Source organism: Sabethes cyaneus, chromosome 3, assembly GCF_943734655.1.
Source record: "Sabethes cyaneus chromosome 3, idSabCyanKW18_F2, whole genome shotgun sequence".
Classification (NCBI taxonomy): Eukaryota; Metazoa; Arthropoda; class Insecta; order Diptera; family Culicidae; genus Sabethes; species Sabethes cyaneus.
Window position 1 is genome coordinate 98265356 of NC_071355.1, and position 14807 is coordinate 98280162.

Below are 14807 nucleotides of genomic sequence, written 5' to 3' on the forward strand. Positions count from 1 at the left end.
CCAGCTAAAAAAATTAATCAGTTTTATCCTATTAATTTTTTCGCGGCCAGCAATATTTTTTCCATTTCATCCAATTCTTGTATTTTACTTTTCCTAAATAAACTGACAAAATTATAATTCAATAATCGGATCGATTAAATATAGTGCGACTGATTGTGGGCCATTGATAGAAGATTTGCTCATGCCTTCAACCAATAACTTTACAATCATAAGCAAAAATAAGCGTAATCCATCAGAACGGAAAACAATATCCGATAGGGTGAATTTTACAAAGAGGGCGTTTACTCTAAGGAATAAAACCATGGACTTGCGAATTCCGAGTCATTTTTTGTGACAATTGTATTGTCGCCCTAGGTGTTGATGATGCAAGTATTACGGCAATGTAGTGATCGCAGGGTTAGAGCAGTGTTGGTGTTGGTATGCTTGAGAACCTACGACGTGACCGCGGCCGATTGAGCGAAGCATGATTTACGCATGAAACATCGGTCATCGAGTATTCCGGTAGCATACATCGTGGTAACGCTATCGTGAATTACGTTGTGTCGCGCGCCGCACTTGAGTAGATCGAGCCAAAACGAACAAGTGCCTTACTGCTGTTTTTAAATCCAAGTACAGTTTCCATGTCAAGGTCTTGTGGCCCTAATATGCACTAGCTTTTCGAATGGCTAAGTACATATGTATCGATGAAATAAGGTATAATAATATGGTTTTTTAAAAATTTCACGTAAACAAGGACTGCATTCTGTCACTGCACTTAGGTACAGTTAGGTACAGAATATAAGACGTTTATTCATTTTTGTCGTTTTTTACAATCTCCATTCTAACGGAGACAATTTGCTTGAATTAATTATTACTACATGGTATCCTTACAAACTAAACGGAGCATATCCTACTAATTGAGCTAAACTGCAGTTCCGATGCGTTAGTTTCGTCAGTGGTGGTAATATCCGATGGGAGCCGCATGCACGACTGGAGCCGCGGCGATTATTTTCTTGACGACTGGTGCCGCGTGAATGGCGTGGCCCGATTTTTCCACCACGGCATTGAAACCGTGTATTTTATCTGCCGTATAGGTAACTTTGCGAATGGTACCATCTGGTTCTGTTAGTGAATAACTTCCATGAACGACTCCATTGGCTAGCGTTTCCTCAGCGTGTTTGGAATCGCCGGTGTGTGGGTCAGAGACTCCATAGCTAAAGCTGTAGTGTGGATTAGGATCGTACGCTTCAACGTGCTTTAAAACTGGTGCAACGACCGGTGCATGCGCAATGATGGGTGCATGATGAACGATTGGAGCGGCGGCCACTATCGGTTTGGCAACTGCGACCGTGTGTAGTGGTTGAATAGCTTTCGCTGCGTATCCGTATGACAACGCTGGACCGTAAGAAATTGGACCGTACACCGGACTTGCCGCTGCCACAGCCAGTGTCGTTGCTAATGCTAAAGCCTAAAAACAGAAGAAGGACATGGTTCACAGACACTTTTCTTTAAGATCTATCGTTGGTCGTTTGCAGGGGTTTTGCGTAACTCACTACTGGTGTTCTACATAAGGGCAATTGCCTTTTGGGCAAAAATTAAGGGATAGCTCCTCAGTAAGAAAGAATACAAATAGTATCCGCATCAATATAAGTTGCTATCTAATGGGTCATAAATTGGAACAATAACTTTTCAAAACTTTTTTTCATTTGTAAACTAAAAAGGATTGGGGTTACAAGTACAAACAAAAAGCATGGATAAAATGATAGATAAAATTCGCGAGAAAACTCGCACCACCTAGTTGATATAGCAATAACACTACTAGCACCACGGTCGCCATATCTAGGAATGCCTATTCTAATTTCTTGCCTTAGCCGTTTAACCTTTACGTCCCCGACATCAAAAATGAAGGTACTTGCAGTTACACTTTTGGCTCTATCTCCACTTGTTTTCATCAGATTTTTATGCAATCAGTCTCAAAAGAACCACAATAGATTGGCCTTTAATGAAAAATAATTTAATAAATTTAGGTTCCATTTTCCCGGAGATATTACAGATCGCAGTGGGATTTTTTTTGACGTCATAAGTAGCATGTGAAATAAAACTAGAAATCTGCTTAACAGAGTGCGCAAAAGTTATCCATTTGATTTGTGGTCAATAAGAATGAATTTTACACTATCCTGTAGAGCGCAAGTTTATGTCCCATACTCCGGAACATCCGATATCGGTTCTACCGGAGCTGAAAATTGGCCGTTTTGAATTCTCTTCAGTAATATGGCAAATGGGGTATCAAATCAAAAGATATTTCAACGCAAGTTCTTGGGTGGACTTTGGGATGCATTTTGAGCCGATCTGGACATTCCTAAATATCCGTTGGCAGGAATATCTCCGAGAAAATGGAACCATAATTTATCAACTTATTTTTTCGTTAAACACCAATCTAATGTGGTTCTTTTAAGACTAATTGCATAAAATTGTATCGATCTGCATAAAAAGAAACTACAAAAATGCAAATATCTGTATTTGCTCGGATAGTCAAGCAGCATTGAATGCTTTAAAATCAAAAACTCACACTTCTAAACTGGTGTGGGAATGCATAAAACTGTTGGAAAAACTTTCCTGTCGCAATATGGTCAACCTCTATTGGGTTCCTGGTCACTGCGGAATCAAAGGGAACGAAACTGCTGATCAATTGGCAAAGAAGGGGTCATCCATGCAGTTCATAGGACCCGAATCCTTTTTTGGACTATCTTCATGTGCCCTTAAAATGGAACTTAGGAATTGGGAAAAACTAAAGTACAGTCTAACTGGAATATTACCTCGAATGCCCGGCAATCAGAACGTTTTATAGAGCCAAATGCTCTTGAATCACAAATACTATTAATCCTTTCAAAACCCGTCTTGAGCACATACACCGGTTTGATAACAGGACATTGTCCTTGTAGGTACCACCTGAAACTCATCGGCAAACTTAATGAGGCTAACTGTCGCTTTTGTAATCATGAGATTGAAAGCTCCGAACATTTGTTGTGCGACTGTGGTGCACTATATCATAAACGACATAGATACCTTGATAAGGGGTTGACTCAGCCCTGCGATATTTGGAATGCTGTTCCTAATCAGGTGATAAATTTCATACGAAATGCATCACCTGATTGGGATAAATGCCGACAGTAGTTGAGGTGGCTCATCAAACTTTGATAGCTCACTGATACGACATGGCGTAAATTAAAAGAGGACACGCCACAATAGATCAAAATAATGGTCGCGGTGGTAAGTCCCCAACACGGAAAAAAAGAAATAAAAAGACTAATTGCATAAAAATCGAATGAAAATAAATGAAGATAGAGCCAAAAGTGTAGCTGCCAGTACCATCATTTTTGATGTCGGGAACGTAAAGGTTAAGGACGACTCGTTTTTCGCAATTTTTCGGAAAATTGTTATTATGAAAGAACTCTTCCGTATTTAACTACACTCAAGTCCTTTTTTACACGGGGGTAACGTGGCGCGTAACCGCTTAAAAACCGCGATACTTCGTCAATTCAAAAATCATAAAAGACCGCGTTAGTTAAAAAATAACCAAAAAAGTTATTTAAAAAATATTGTCGTAGACAAAACCGCTTTAAAAATCGCTGAAAAAACGCGTTAGTTCGTAAAATGATTTTTAAAAACCACGGTAATTCGAAAAATGATGTATAAAACCGCGTTAATTAAAAAATTGTCATAAAAAACCGCGTTAATTCGATAATCGTAAAGAAAACGCGTAAAAAGAGAGTTGATTCTATTAGAAAAGAGTTTTTATGTCAGATTTTGATTCGGCTTCTTTTGATACTAATTTTCGAATGGTCCGACCACGGGAAGTGGATGAAAAACTATCATACTCATACTCCAGACTTCCAGAAGTGCCGAGCGGAACAAACTCGTCGTAATAAAACGTCGCTCCTGTAAAAACACGATTTTCACACTTTATGTACTTTTTATGAAATGAGGAGATGTATCTGAAACGAGCGTCAAATATAGCTCTGGATCTCTCAAGCCTCTATCTAGCGCCTGCTGTCAAACAATGACAATCGATGGCCATACCTGGAAATGCTTCATGCACATATTGGAGCAACTGAACTAGGAGGTGCGAGATTCAGCATATTAGGTGAGGGGCGGCTAAGTGAGCGTCTGAATATGAAATGCTGTATCCCGCAAGCTATACCTAAGATTGCAGACCCGTCAGCGGGATCTAGGTATCGCAAGCCCGGTAAGGTAGTATTAGCGTAACCCTCAAAGCAAAGCAAAGCCTAAGTGCTACATTCCGTTATCGAAACTTGACCTTCTGTTTTTTATACGACAGACTTCGCAGCCAGCTGTTACAGGACAATTGCAGGGCCAGTTGCTGCGATTAATGGATAACGATTGGAAACTTGGCACCTGGAATGTCCAAGCTCTCCATGAACAGGCACGAGCTGGCTAGCTTGCTCGAGAGATACATCGGCTCGGAGTGGAGATCGCTACTATTCAAGGAGTTAAGTGTTCAGTGGCCAAATTCCAGAGAAAAAAAGTTCCGTGCTGTAGACCTGATTGCAGGCATTTATTTCTAGTACCATTCCTACTACAGCGGCAGTAAGAAAGCAGAACATCGAGTCAGTTTCACAGTGTTGGGATAGAAAAAGTAACGAGTTATGCGATGAAGGCTCGTAGATGACCGTATGTGTGTTGAAATTTGAATGATAAATTCGACGATGGTAAGGACAAGTTCTCGAGGACGATAATGCGGGGCACGATTTTCAATCAATCCAATCAATTTATCTGTTCTGCTGACAACATGAATACTGTCAGCAGAACATTTGAGACGGTGGAAAATCAATCACCAGACTAAAACGCGAAACAGATTAGATTGGGTTGAACATAAATACGTCTAAAACGAAGTATATGCTGACGGGCGGGACCGAGCGCTACAGGGCCCGATTGGGCAACGTGGTAGTCGACGGGGATGAGTTTGAGGTAGTCGACGAGTTCGTATACCTTGGCTCAGTGACAACAGAGGACAACAATACCAGCCGTGCTACAAAACACACTGTACAAAACGCTGATTAGACCGGTTGTCCTCTACAGGTACGAAACGTGGACCTAGTAGAAGAGGACCTACGAGCACTCGGAGCTTTCGAACGGCGGGTGCTAATAACCATCTTTGTGCAAGAGAACGGTGTATGGAGACGAAGAATGAACCACGAGCTCGCGTGTCTCTACGGCGAACCCAGTATTCAGAAAGTGGTTAAAGCTGAACGGATACGTTGGGAAGGTTGCTAGAATGCCGAACAACTATTATGCAAAAATGGTTTTCAAGTCGAATCCGGCAGGAATAAGACAAAGAGGGGCACAACGAGCGCGAAGACAAGACCATGTGAAGCGAGATCTGACGAGCACTGCGTGCCCGCGGACCTGCAGACTAGCTGCCATAGAATTAGATGGAGGAATTATGTTGGGAGGCTCCGTAGCCGCAAGGTTACCGAGTCTGCTTTGACAAGCGAGTGGTCGTGGGTTCGAATCTTAGTAGAATCAAGCCATTCGATGTCAAGTGACTTTAGCATGGGTTTATTCTCAGGCCCCTCCATTTACCCTTCCTTCGTGCTGAATTCTATATTTACCCTCTGAAGCCTCTTGACAATGCAAATGACCCTCCTATAGTTAATTGTACTGGTCAGAGGTACGAATGAGTCCTCGCCAGGGACGGCTATAATATGGGATAGTGCTGGCAGCGAGGAATAAGTGGGTAAAGTAGATCAAGCTTTGAAGGAAGGGTAAACCTCAATACACGCAAGCACGCATAAAATTTAATAAGCATATCGCTCACTCAATAGCGATTATAGCAAAAAGAAATGCAGTGCAGGTCATACAGCAAACACCCGGGCGATTTTACAATAGATCAACTATACTGGTCGCAGTAATGAGTCCACACATGGAAAAAAAATGTTACGCAGGCCTCTCATAAGACGTAAGGCCAACTAAGTAAGTAAGTAAGGATGAATTCTACGAAAGACTCGAGAGAACCTACGGAGAGTGCTCAAAACATAAAAACCTGACATAAAAATTATCATTGGAGATGCAAATGCGCAGATCGAGAGGGAAGAATCCTTCCGTCTTCATCTGTCGACCTGTTCATCTGATAACGGCCTGAGGCTCATAAATTTTTTCGCGGCAGAAGCATGGCAATCTGTAGCACGTACTTTCCACGACTGAATATTTGGAAACTTCACCTGGAAGCATCCAAATGGAGACTCTAGCTCTCATATCGATCATGTCTTGATTGTCGGTCGACACTTTTCCGATGTCATCGATTTGCGGTTTTCTCGCGGACCAAATATCGGCTTTGATCACTTACTCGTTGTGCGTAAGATTTGCACAAGGTTGTCAAACGCAGCGAAGCCTCGCACTGAAAAGACGCTACGTTTCAACATCCAGCGGTTGATGGTAGAAGGTGTGGCAGCAGAATACGCCAGAGAGCTTGATCAACGAATCGCAGTACAGCATGAAGAAACGGAAGATATAAGTGGGTTGTGAAGGAATCTCCATGGTGCCATTGAAACAACTGCGCGAGAGGTGATAGGCATGACACGTGGAAGACACCGTTGCAGCAGATTGCCAGAGAGTGACAGATGAGAAGAACCAGACCAGGAGTCGAATCTTACTGCGATACTGCGAAAGATATAGAGAGGCTAGAACTGTGGAAAAAAGAACCCACCGTCTAAAAAAACGTGAGTACGAGGAGCACGTGCTCGCCGGCCCAGAGGAGAGATTCGCCAACAACGACGTACGGGGTTTCTACAAAACGGTGAGGTGCAGAAATTTTGCCATGCCCGTGATGTTCAATGCGTATAGTGAGGGCAACCTGGTTACTGACGAAACGGGGGTGCAACATTGCCTTGGAAGGTACAATACATAGAGCAAATGTGGAAAGGAACGAGATTATCATCAGGATCAGGGCTTCGACCGATCCTTTTTGTCTACCGCAGTTACACCAACGCGCATTCAAGTTCATATCGTCCGTTTAGAGGTGGAATACGGACGCTATGCATAACACAACTGGCAGTTTGCTCAGTCAAACGCCGATTGCACGCCGCAGAACGAACGCGTTCTAAAACTTTTTGACATTTTCGTTTCGATCAAGTTGCCTTTACCGTTTGGAGCAGCGAATGACTGCAAAACAGTCAAATGACTGGCAATCACCACGCTAACGAAAAGCAACCGCACAATCGTATGATTCAATACTACAAAAAAACAACCACTACATGTGCATGGAAGAAGTCGGTCGGACTCCGTCCAATACAAACGAATATTTTGCTTGCGTCGGACCGACGTCCGGGTGACAAACTATTACTGTGAGCAGCCGATTTGGAGACAAAAAGAGAAACGAAAAAATACGTCACCGTATGCTTCCAGTCAGTTTGCAGTTTATATTCTCAAAGCGCAAAGCAAAACGGGAGATCGACTGTTTGCTTTTGCTGAGATGCCGCATGAATTGTAAGACGGCAGCAGCGCAAGCGGCGGATTGATTGGATTCAAAAAACAGTCAAATGATCGTTCAAAAAGCGGAGTTTGAATGCAGAAAGTTCGCATTCACGGCAGGCACATTCAACTTGCGATCCCTTTTCAAGACCTGATCAGGATATCTCACATACTTCTTGCTTTGTAGGATGACGTTGATATCATCGGAATCAAGCGTATAGCAGTGGAAGAAACCTTTAGGGCTTTTAAACGGGAAGCAGCTAGATTGGGACTTACCGTTAGCATAGGAAAAACAAAATACACAGTTGTTGGCAGGGAACGTGGTAGTTCAAATGGTGTTGGTGCCAAGGCGGAGCTGGATGGAGAACAATATTAAGTGGTGAATTAATTCATATACCTTGGTACACTCGTGACATGTGACAACGATGTAAGCCGCGAATCGGACTTTCTACAGATTACGTAGCCAGTCGAAGTTCCGTAGTTTGCAAATTCGCACAAAACTGGCGCTCTACACAACACTAAGCCTTCCGTGGCCCTTTACGGACATGAATCAAGGACGCTAAAGGAAGCTGATCAATAAGTGTTTAGGGTTTTTGAATGTAAAATTCTGCGATCAATGGAAAATGGTGACAAAATGGAAAATTGAGTGAGGCGCAGACGCATGAACCCGGAGCTAGATTAAATATGCTGATATAGTGAAGGTAGTACAAAGTGGCAGACTGTGGTGGGTTGGGCATGTGGCCAGAATGCCCGAAAAGAATTGTTGCAAAACACTCAGAATACATAAAATATATATACAGAAAAATAAAGTATACGATTTACAGTATTAATAATTTTTTAATCAACCCTAGACGTTCATATGATAATTTTAGAACATTTTAGATTCAAAAATCATATTCTGCGATCCAAAATTACCTTTAGGTGGCATTTTCAGCATCTTTGGACAACTTTTTTATTTTTGTCCAGCTTTTGTATGAAGAGGATCCACTGTGCGTCCCCATCAAATAAAGTAAAGTAGGTACGTGCATTTTTACCAGAAACTGATCAACGTATTTGAACAAACTTTTCTTGCTAGAAGTTTGGATAAAACTATTAAAAATGTTGAGATTTGTAAACCAGAGAACCAGAGGGTTCTGGTTCGTTGAGAAAAAAGAAAAAGAAGAAATCACGTTTGTTGAAAAACTAAAGTATTGTTTTCTTTTTCTGTTTGTGTTTTGTGTACAACGTTCAAAGTTATAGCAAGTTATAATTTTTTTTCTAAATTTCTACTTGTATAATCGTTTTTCATCCACTTCCCGTGGTTGGATCATTAAAAAAAATAATACAAAAATAAACAGAAAAGACCGTAGAATTAAAATCTGGAATAAATAATAACGATTCTTTCAAAAACGTTGGTCATTTATATTCTCTTAAAGAGATAAATATCAAAATATACATTAACAGTAAATTATTAGCTGTAAAATTTCGCTACTTTTTACTAACCTTTTTACAACTTTTAACGGGATGGGTGGCATCGGCTTCTTCAAATCTAAAATTTATACAGTAATACCTCGATATAAAGCAACCTCGATTCAAAGCAACTTCGAAATAACGTAACTCGATATAAGATAACTTTTACCTCGATATAACGTAATAACGTATTAACTTTCATTGTGGTGTTATCTCGTATTGCTACTGTGCGATAATTATTTCTATTTCTGAAATGTTTTAAATTATATTATAATACAATTTCATTGTATAGATTTTCAAATTTCAATTACCAAATCTTTACACACCCTTCGCTTCTTAACATTTCTTAATGAATATTTCAAACTACAAGACCAATCATCGTGAAACTTAAAAGTTAACGGTTTGAAAGGCTTCCCTTTCATTTGCCATCAATTTCGTTCGAATAGGAATAAATTTCGTTTTTGCTTCGATATAACGTAACGAAAATAAAAATAAAGTTGCTTCATATCGAGGTATTACTGTATTTAAAATTTAAAATTTAGATTGCGGAAGCTGCGTTTTACAGAAAAGCTATGCCCTTTGCTTTTAACATCACTAAAAACAAGAAAGTTTAAAATATACTATTGTTACAAAGTACGAACTTAATTTTTTAGTCGTCAACATTCAACATTCCTGATAGCATTTTTTCCAGCTGTAACGAATTGGAGACCATGCAACTAATTCTTTTTAAATATGGTGGTACATCTCACATCAAGAAGTACATAAAATATCTTGTATTCAATCCAGCAAGAGCATTGGAATGAATTTCAACAATCACATCTATTGTAGTTCCATCTCTGTAATTGATCTGAACTAGTGAAGTTGTACATACAGTAATGTTCCGATCTTGTCAGCTCCCGATTTGTCTATCCCGGATTTTGTCTACCCCTGATTTTATCAGCTTTTTATCCCGATTTTGTTAGCCTGTAAATTTTGTTTAACTTTTGTGCTTTCAAACATGATTTATAAAACTTTTCAGCCTGCTTGAAACTATTCTGCTTCTCTGGGGAGAGTTTTTGAATAAAATGATGCCTTCTTGCAAGTAATTCGGAGTCAATATTAAGGATTTTTTTACAGTAAAAGTTCTATAGTTCCTAAACAAGCAAAGATAGAGGTATACTATATTCAGCAATGTTGTGTATTTTTACTATTTGTACAACTTCGTAAAACAGGCAAAAGTCATACAACAACTATAAAAACAGCTAAAATAGAAAAACTGATTTTAACAATTTTTCATTTATGAGAAATAAGATTTTTCTATCTTTGGTGAAGAGATAGAAGCTTACTCTCTTCAGCAAAATTTCTTGTAATAATATACTGTAAAACTTTATAGAACACATCAATGTGTTATATTGATGATGATGATAGTTTTATTAAGGACCTTGTAACTTTGAGTCATTCGGGTCCATGAATATGTTATATTGTGTTATATTGAAACTGAAGAAAATTAAATTTTTCATTGCACTTTTAGGGGGATTAATCAAAATTTGAATTCCGCTGGATGATAGAACTTTTAATTTTAAGAAAGTCTTCCAAAGGTTCCATAAACCTAAAACCAAGTTTTCCCGCTCAAAGCTAATGCGCACCAAAAAAGGTTCTGGACCAGTGTGCTGTGCCCGGTTCATTGAGCTTTCGGTTGACCAATTGAGGGTTAAAATTTAATTTTTAGTAGAAGTATTCGATATTGCAAGGTCTTAAGTCTTGAATTTTGAAAAAATGTCCGAAAAAAAATTCCCGATTTGGTCAGTATTTGTCCCCATTTTGTCAGCCCAAAATTCAACATGAGGCTGACAAAATCGGAACATTACTGTAGTTGTAACCGCTTAAAAAGCTTACTATTTCACTTCGACATGTGGCACAATCCCGTAGTATTTACGCACGAGGAGCCTCTATTATCATTCCGTTATTCCGATACACTTTGTGTACAGAATCGAATGTTCTACGTTTCCGATAAATATGTTGGAATACATCTAACCTTAAAAAAATTCCACTAACGTTCAAGAATCCATAAACATTTAAGTGAGGGATAGGTATTGAGAAGCAGCTATGCAATACGAAAAACTAAAATCCTTGTCGATTTAGTTCACAACATATAATATTGGTAAACAATGGAATTTTCTATTGCTTTGCGTGGGGAGATGATGCAATCGTCAGCACGTAAACAACGCGCATATTCACAAAACAACATGCATATTCAGTCCCAGTAGCAAAGGTACGACGATGCTAGTTCGCAGAAAGACAGCAGCCTTACACTGTTATGTTGTTATGCATCGGACATTTTTTTATTACAATTATATTTGACATTTTAAGGTAAACAGATTTAAAATTTATACGGAGCTTGCGCCTAAACAAACAACAAACAAAAGTCCTTGGTTTATTGTGAATATTTTGTGTTTCAATTAAAACAGTGGTTTAATCGACAAAAAATACCACTATATGTAATTAAAACCTATGCATTTGCTAAATTAGAAAGATTCCAATTTAAGAGAATAATTCTGTACGAATTACAAACGACAAAAAAATCTGTATCCGTATATTGCAAAGCACACAATATGTCGAATTGTTACATTTCGAATCATCTGTTAAACTAACAGTTAAATTTATAAGGATAACGCACCATTTCCACCTTTTATTCTAAGAACTTTTTACGATAAGCGTCACTTTCTGTCGCACAAACACAAAATGAGGTAAACAACCTGGCTTCTAACGAGTTACAACATAAATCACATCCTGCAAACGGCCAACGTTATTGCACGGGTATAATTCTCACTTAGCTAAAATCACCTTGCCAAACATGATGGAGAGTCTCACCAACTGATTTTGCTTCCGAAACTTGTCGCCGAGATAAAAACTGTCCACTCGTACCAGCAAAACGCTGGGCAGATTGTTTCTTTGGTATAAGATAAAATCTTGTGGGACGGTCTTATAAATACAGTTTGCAACGTGGAAACGTTCTGGGGAGGACCTGGCGAAGACTATAGAAGGAAAAAGTCGACTCCGAGATATGTTACAATTTTCTTTCGCGCCCATCTCGGTGCTGTCACCATGCCTCTCCTCCCACCATGTTCACCACTCGTTGGAAAACCAAGCATAGGAAACAACGGGGTTGACGGATATATCACATTTCTTTCATTAGATTGCTATTTTGATTTCATCACTCTAACTGCCGCGAGTGTGACAATGAAGTTTTTAATAACGATTAAATCCCAATCGAGCGTTTTGTGTCGTAAATGGTGCATCCTTTTTCAGTTTTTTTTTAAACATGCTTATATAACTGTTTTAATTATGATTGTTGCTTTTGCATTATCAATATTATTGCAAATGTGCAATGATCATTTATCGTAATACTGATAGTTTTATTATATTTAAAACTGATAATAGGCAACTTACGAACTTCAAAAATTGTGCTGGAACGCAAAAAAGTGATCATAAAAATACAAAAATACTGTGAATCTATGTAATTCTTCCCCATCGTGTTTATGAAAAAATGGTAATCTTATTTTTATGTTCAGTTATTAACAAAGTGGTCAATTATTGCGGTTGTACTCCACTACTCCCTACAGGTTTGACATACAGCCCCTAGCAGCCGGCTGCCACACAACAGGTTCTGTGTCTACGAACGAGATCAATTGCATTAAATTGCGCTCGTCGTCTACGCGGACATTTTTACCGGCGGCCACGGGTTACCTGTTCGACTGTGAATGAAAATACTTACACCCGGAGGCTGGGATGTGCTGCGGAGAGGTTGGATGGCAAGCCGGTGGACACTGAACAGCTGATAGGTTTCAGAGTTCAATTTACTCTCCCCGGTTGATTGCTGCAACTTTGAACTACCGCGCGCAGGCAAACTTAATCCTAAGACTAAAAAGGGCTTCAGTCTGCACAGTCTTTACGCTACGCTTATATGGCGGTCTAGTCAGGGAGAATGTACCGAAAGAGCAATCAACTGGCTAAAAACTAGTTTAATTAAATCACGTTTCCATGCATTCTAGATAATACTTCAATGAAGTAAACATTCAAACATATGCGTGGACACAAACTGAGGAGCGTGTTCAATAAATCATGAAACAAATCGGATCGATGGCAAACTGCAAACAAACGCGAACATATCTTAGAGAAAGAGCTACGGGGACTGTCATTATCTCTGACAAGCCAAACGAGCAGTTCACCGAGAGCTTAATGATTGCGGTCTTACATAACATGGATTATGATCTAGTTCTGACTAATCGAATTTCAAATCAACAGAATACGTTTTATCTAACACCGACTAAATATAGCACCGTAACATTTACCCATGAAATATTGTTCTAACTGTGTGTTATGCTAGCAGAAGTTTTAGATTCAACGAATCCAGTAGTAGCCAAATTCACAGCAAGCATTTTTGCTTCTTTCAATTTTTCACTCACTGGTATTAAATCAAGTTTTATACGATGTATTCGATTGTGCTACAACAATACCGTTTTAGTTAAATAAAATTTGAAAATATCTAAAATTACGGAAGATTCCATTCGCCTTGGTTGTTAGCTTTTACTATACAAGCAAAGCAGTGTTTTAAAGGAAAAAGTGTATTAAAAAATTCTATTAAATATCGATGCTTCGTGTAATTTTTACGCAAGCAAGCTATAAATGCATCACACTATTTTTAATCATGAAGATACCGACGTGACAGTATCTATCGAGTACATCTATTGAGAGCATTTAAGAACGACAAGCAAATAAAAGATAATTCCAAAAATAAGTTTAAGGCTGGTTGCACAATTAATTGAAAGTGAAAATGAGTCGATATTAATTAAGCTGTTATTCGCATTCGTAAATAAATAAAATATCAATCCGGTCACAGTTTGAATCATTAGCGAGAATTACTTTGTAACGTCACGTAAACCAGACCTTTGCTAACGCTGTGTTGTTTTTACCTATTCTGGTCGAATTTCGACACTCTAACCGCGACACCGGTGGTGCTGCGAGAATAGAAAAATAAGAGCGATGGACGCACTCTAATTAACCGCTTACTAGAGCTATTGCCATTTAGAGCTAGTTGACGCATGGGACCGCCACAAGTGGTTTGGGACGGTTGACCATACCCACCTCCTGATTGGATACAATGACTTTAAACTTGCTTCGTTCTTGGATCTTGATTGGCTAAAGAGTGCTTTTCAGATTAGATATGCGCAAGTAGTAAAATGTTAATTACAAACTATCTTTTCGTATCATTTGTACAGTACAGATTGCAAGCCGTTACTCATTTTTAGGATTATTTCACAAAAAAAGTTATAAAAATATATTTTACAAATAACAATATGTATTTAATTAATAAAAATTCAAAACAACACATATAATTCTCGCTGACACGGGGTCTCCAAATATTGGAACTTTCGCACTTGATTGGTTGAAAATGGTTAAAAAATAATTAAACTTTTAATACCTCGAAATAGTGGACCCCTCGTTCGCCAAGAGGCCCGAAAGATTTAAAAAAAGTTTAATTTTAAGCGAACCTTGAGATCTACATAATGTAGAATCCCCAAAATTTGCAGTGAAACAACTAACAAATGGCATAGTAAAGAAGAACAGGGAACTCAAATAAATTTTTGGCGACCATCTTGGATTTGGTCGCCATGTTGGATTTTAAAATCGCTGTTTCGCCATGAGCCTCCCAACCGATTTTCATCTTAAGACCACTATTGGAATGTTACAAGAAACATTGATAAAATTAGGTGTGCATGGGCATTAACTAAGTGAAACAACCAATTATCTGTAGCAAAGTTTATAATTTTCATATACCTAATAATTGTGACATTTTCAAAATTTGCTATGAAATAAACGATAAACGACACGGTTTTGTAATGAGGAAG

At 38.9% G+C, this 14807-nt stretch overlaps 2 protein-coding genes across 3 annotated transcripts in view; both read right to left on the bottom strand.

The window, feature by feature from the left end:
• The window catches only part of LOC128742208 (neurobeachin-like protein 1), a 103707-nt gene that overhangs the window by 16350 nt on the left and 72550 nt on the right, over window positions 1–14807 (bottom strand). The gene's annotated exons all lie outside the window — the stretch shown is intronic.
• On the bottom strand, window positions 932–2979 carry LOC128742210 (larval cuticle protein A2B). Its single transcript, XM_053838490.1, has 2 exons — window positions 2968–2979; window positions 932–1447 (listed from the first exon to the last, which is right to left on the bottom strand). The coding sequence occupies exons 1-2, from the start codon at window positions 2977–2979 to the stop codon at window positions 932–934; spliced, it is 528 nt and encodes a 175-aa protein (XP_053694465.1).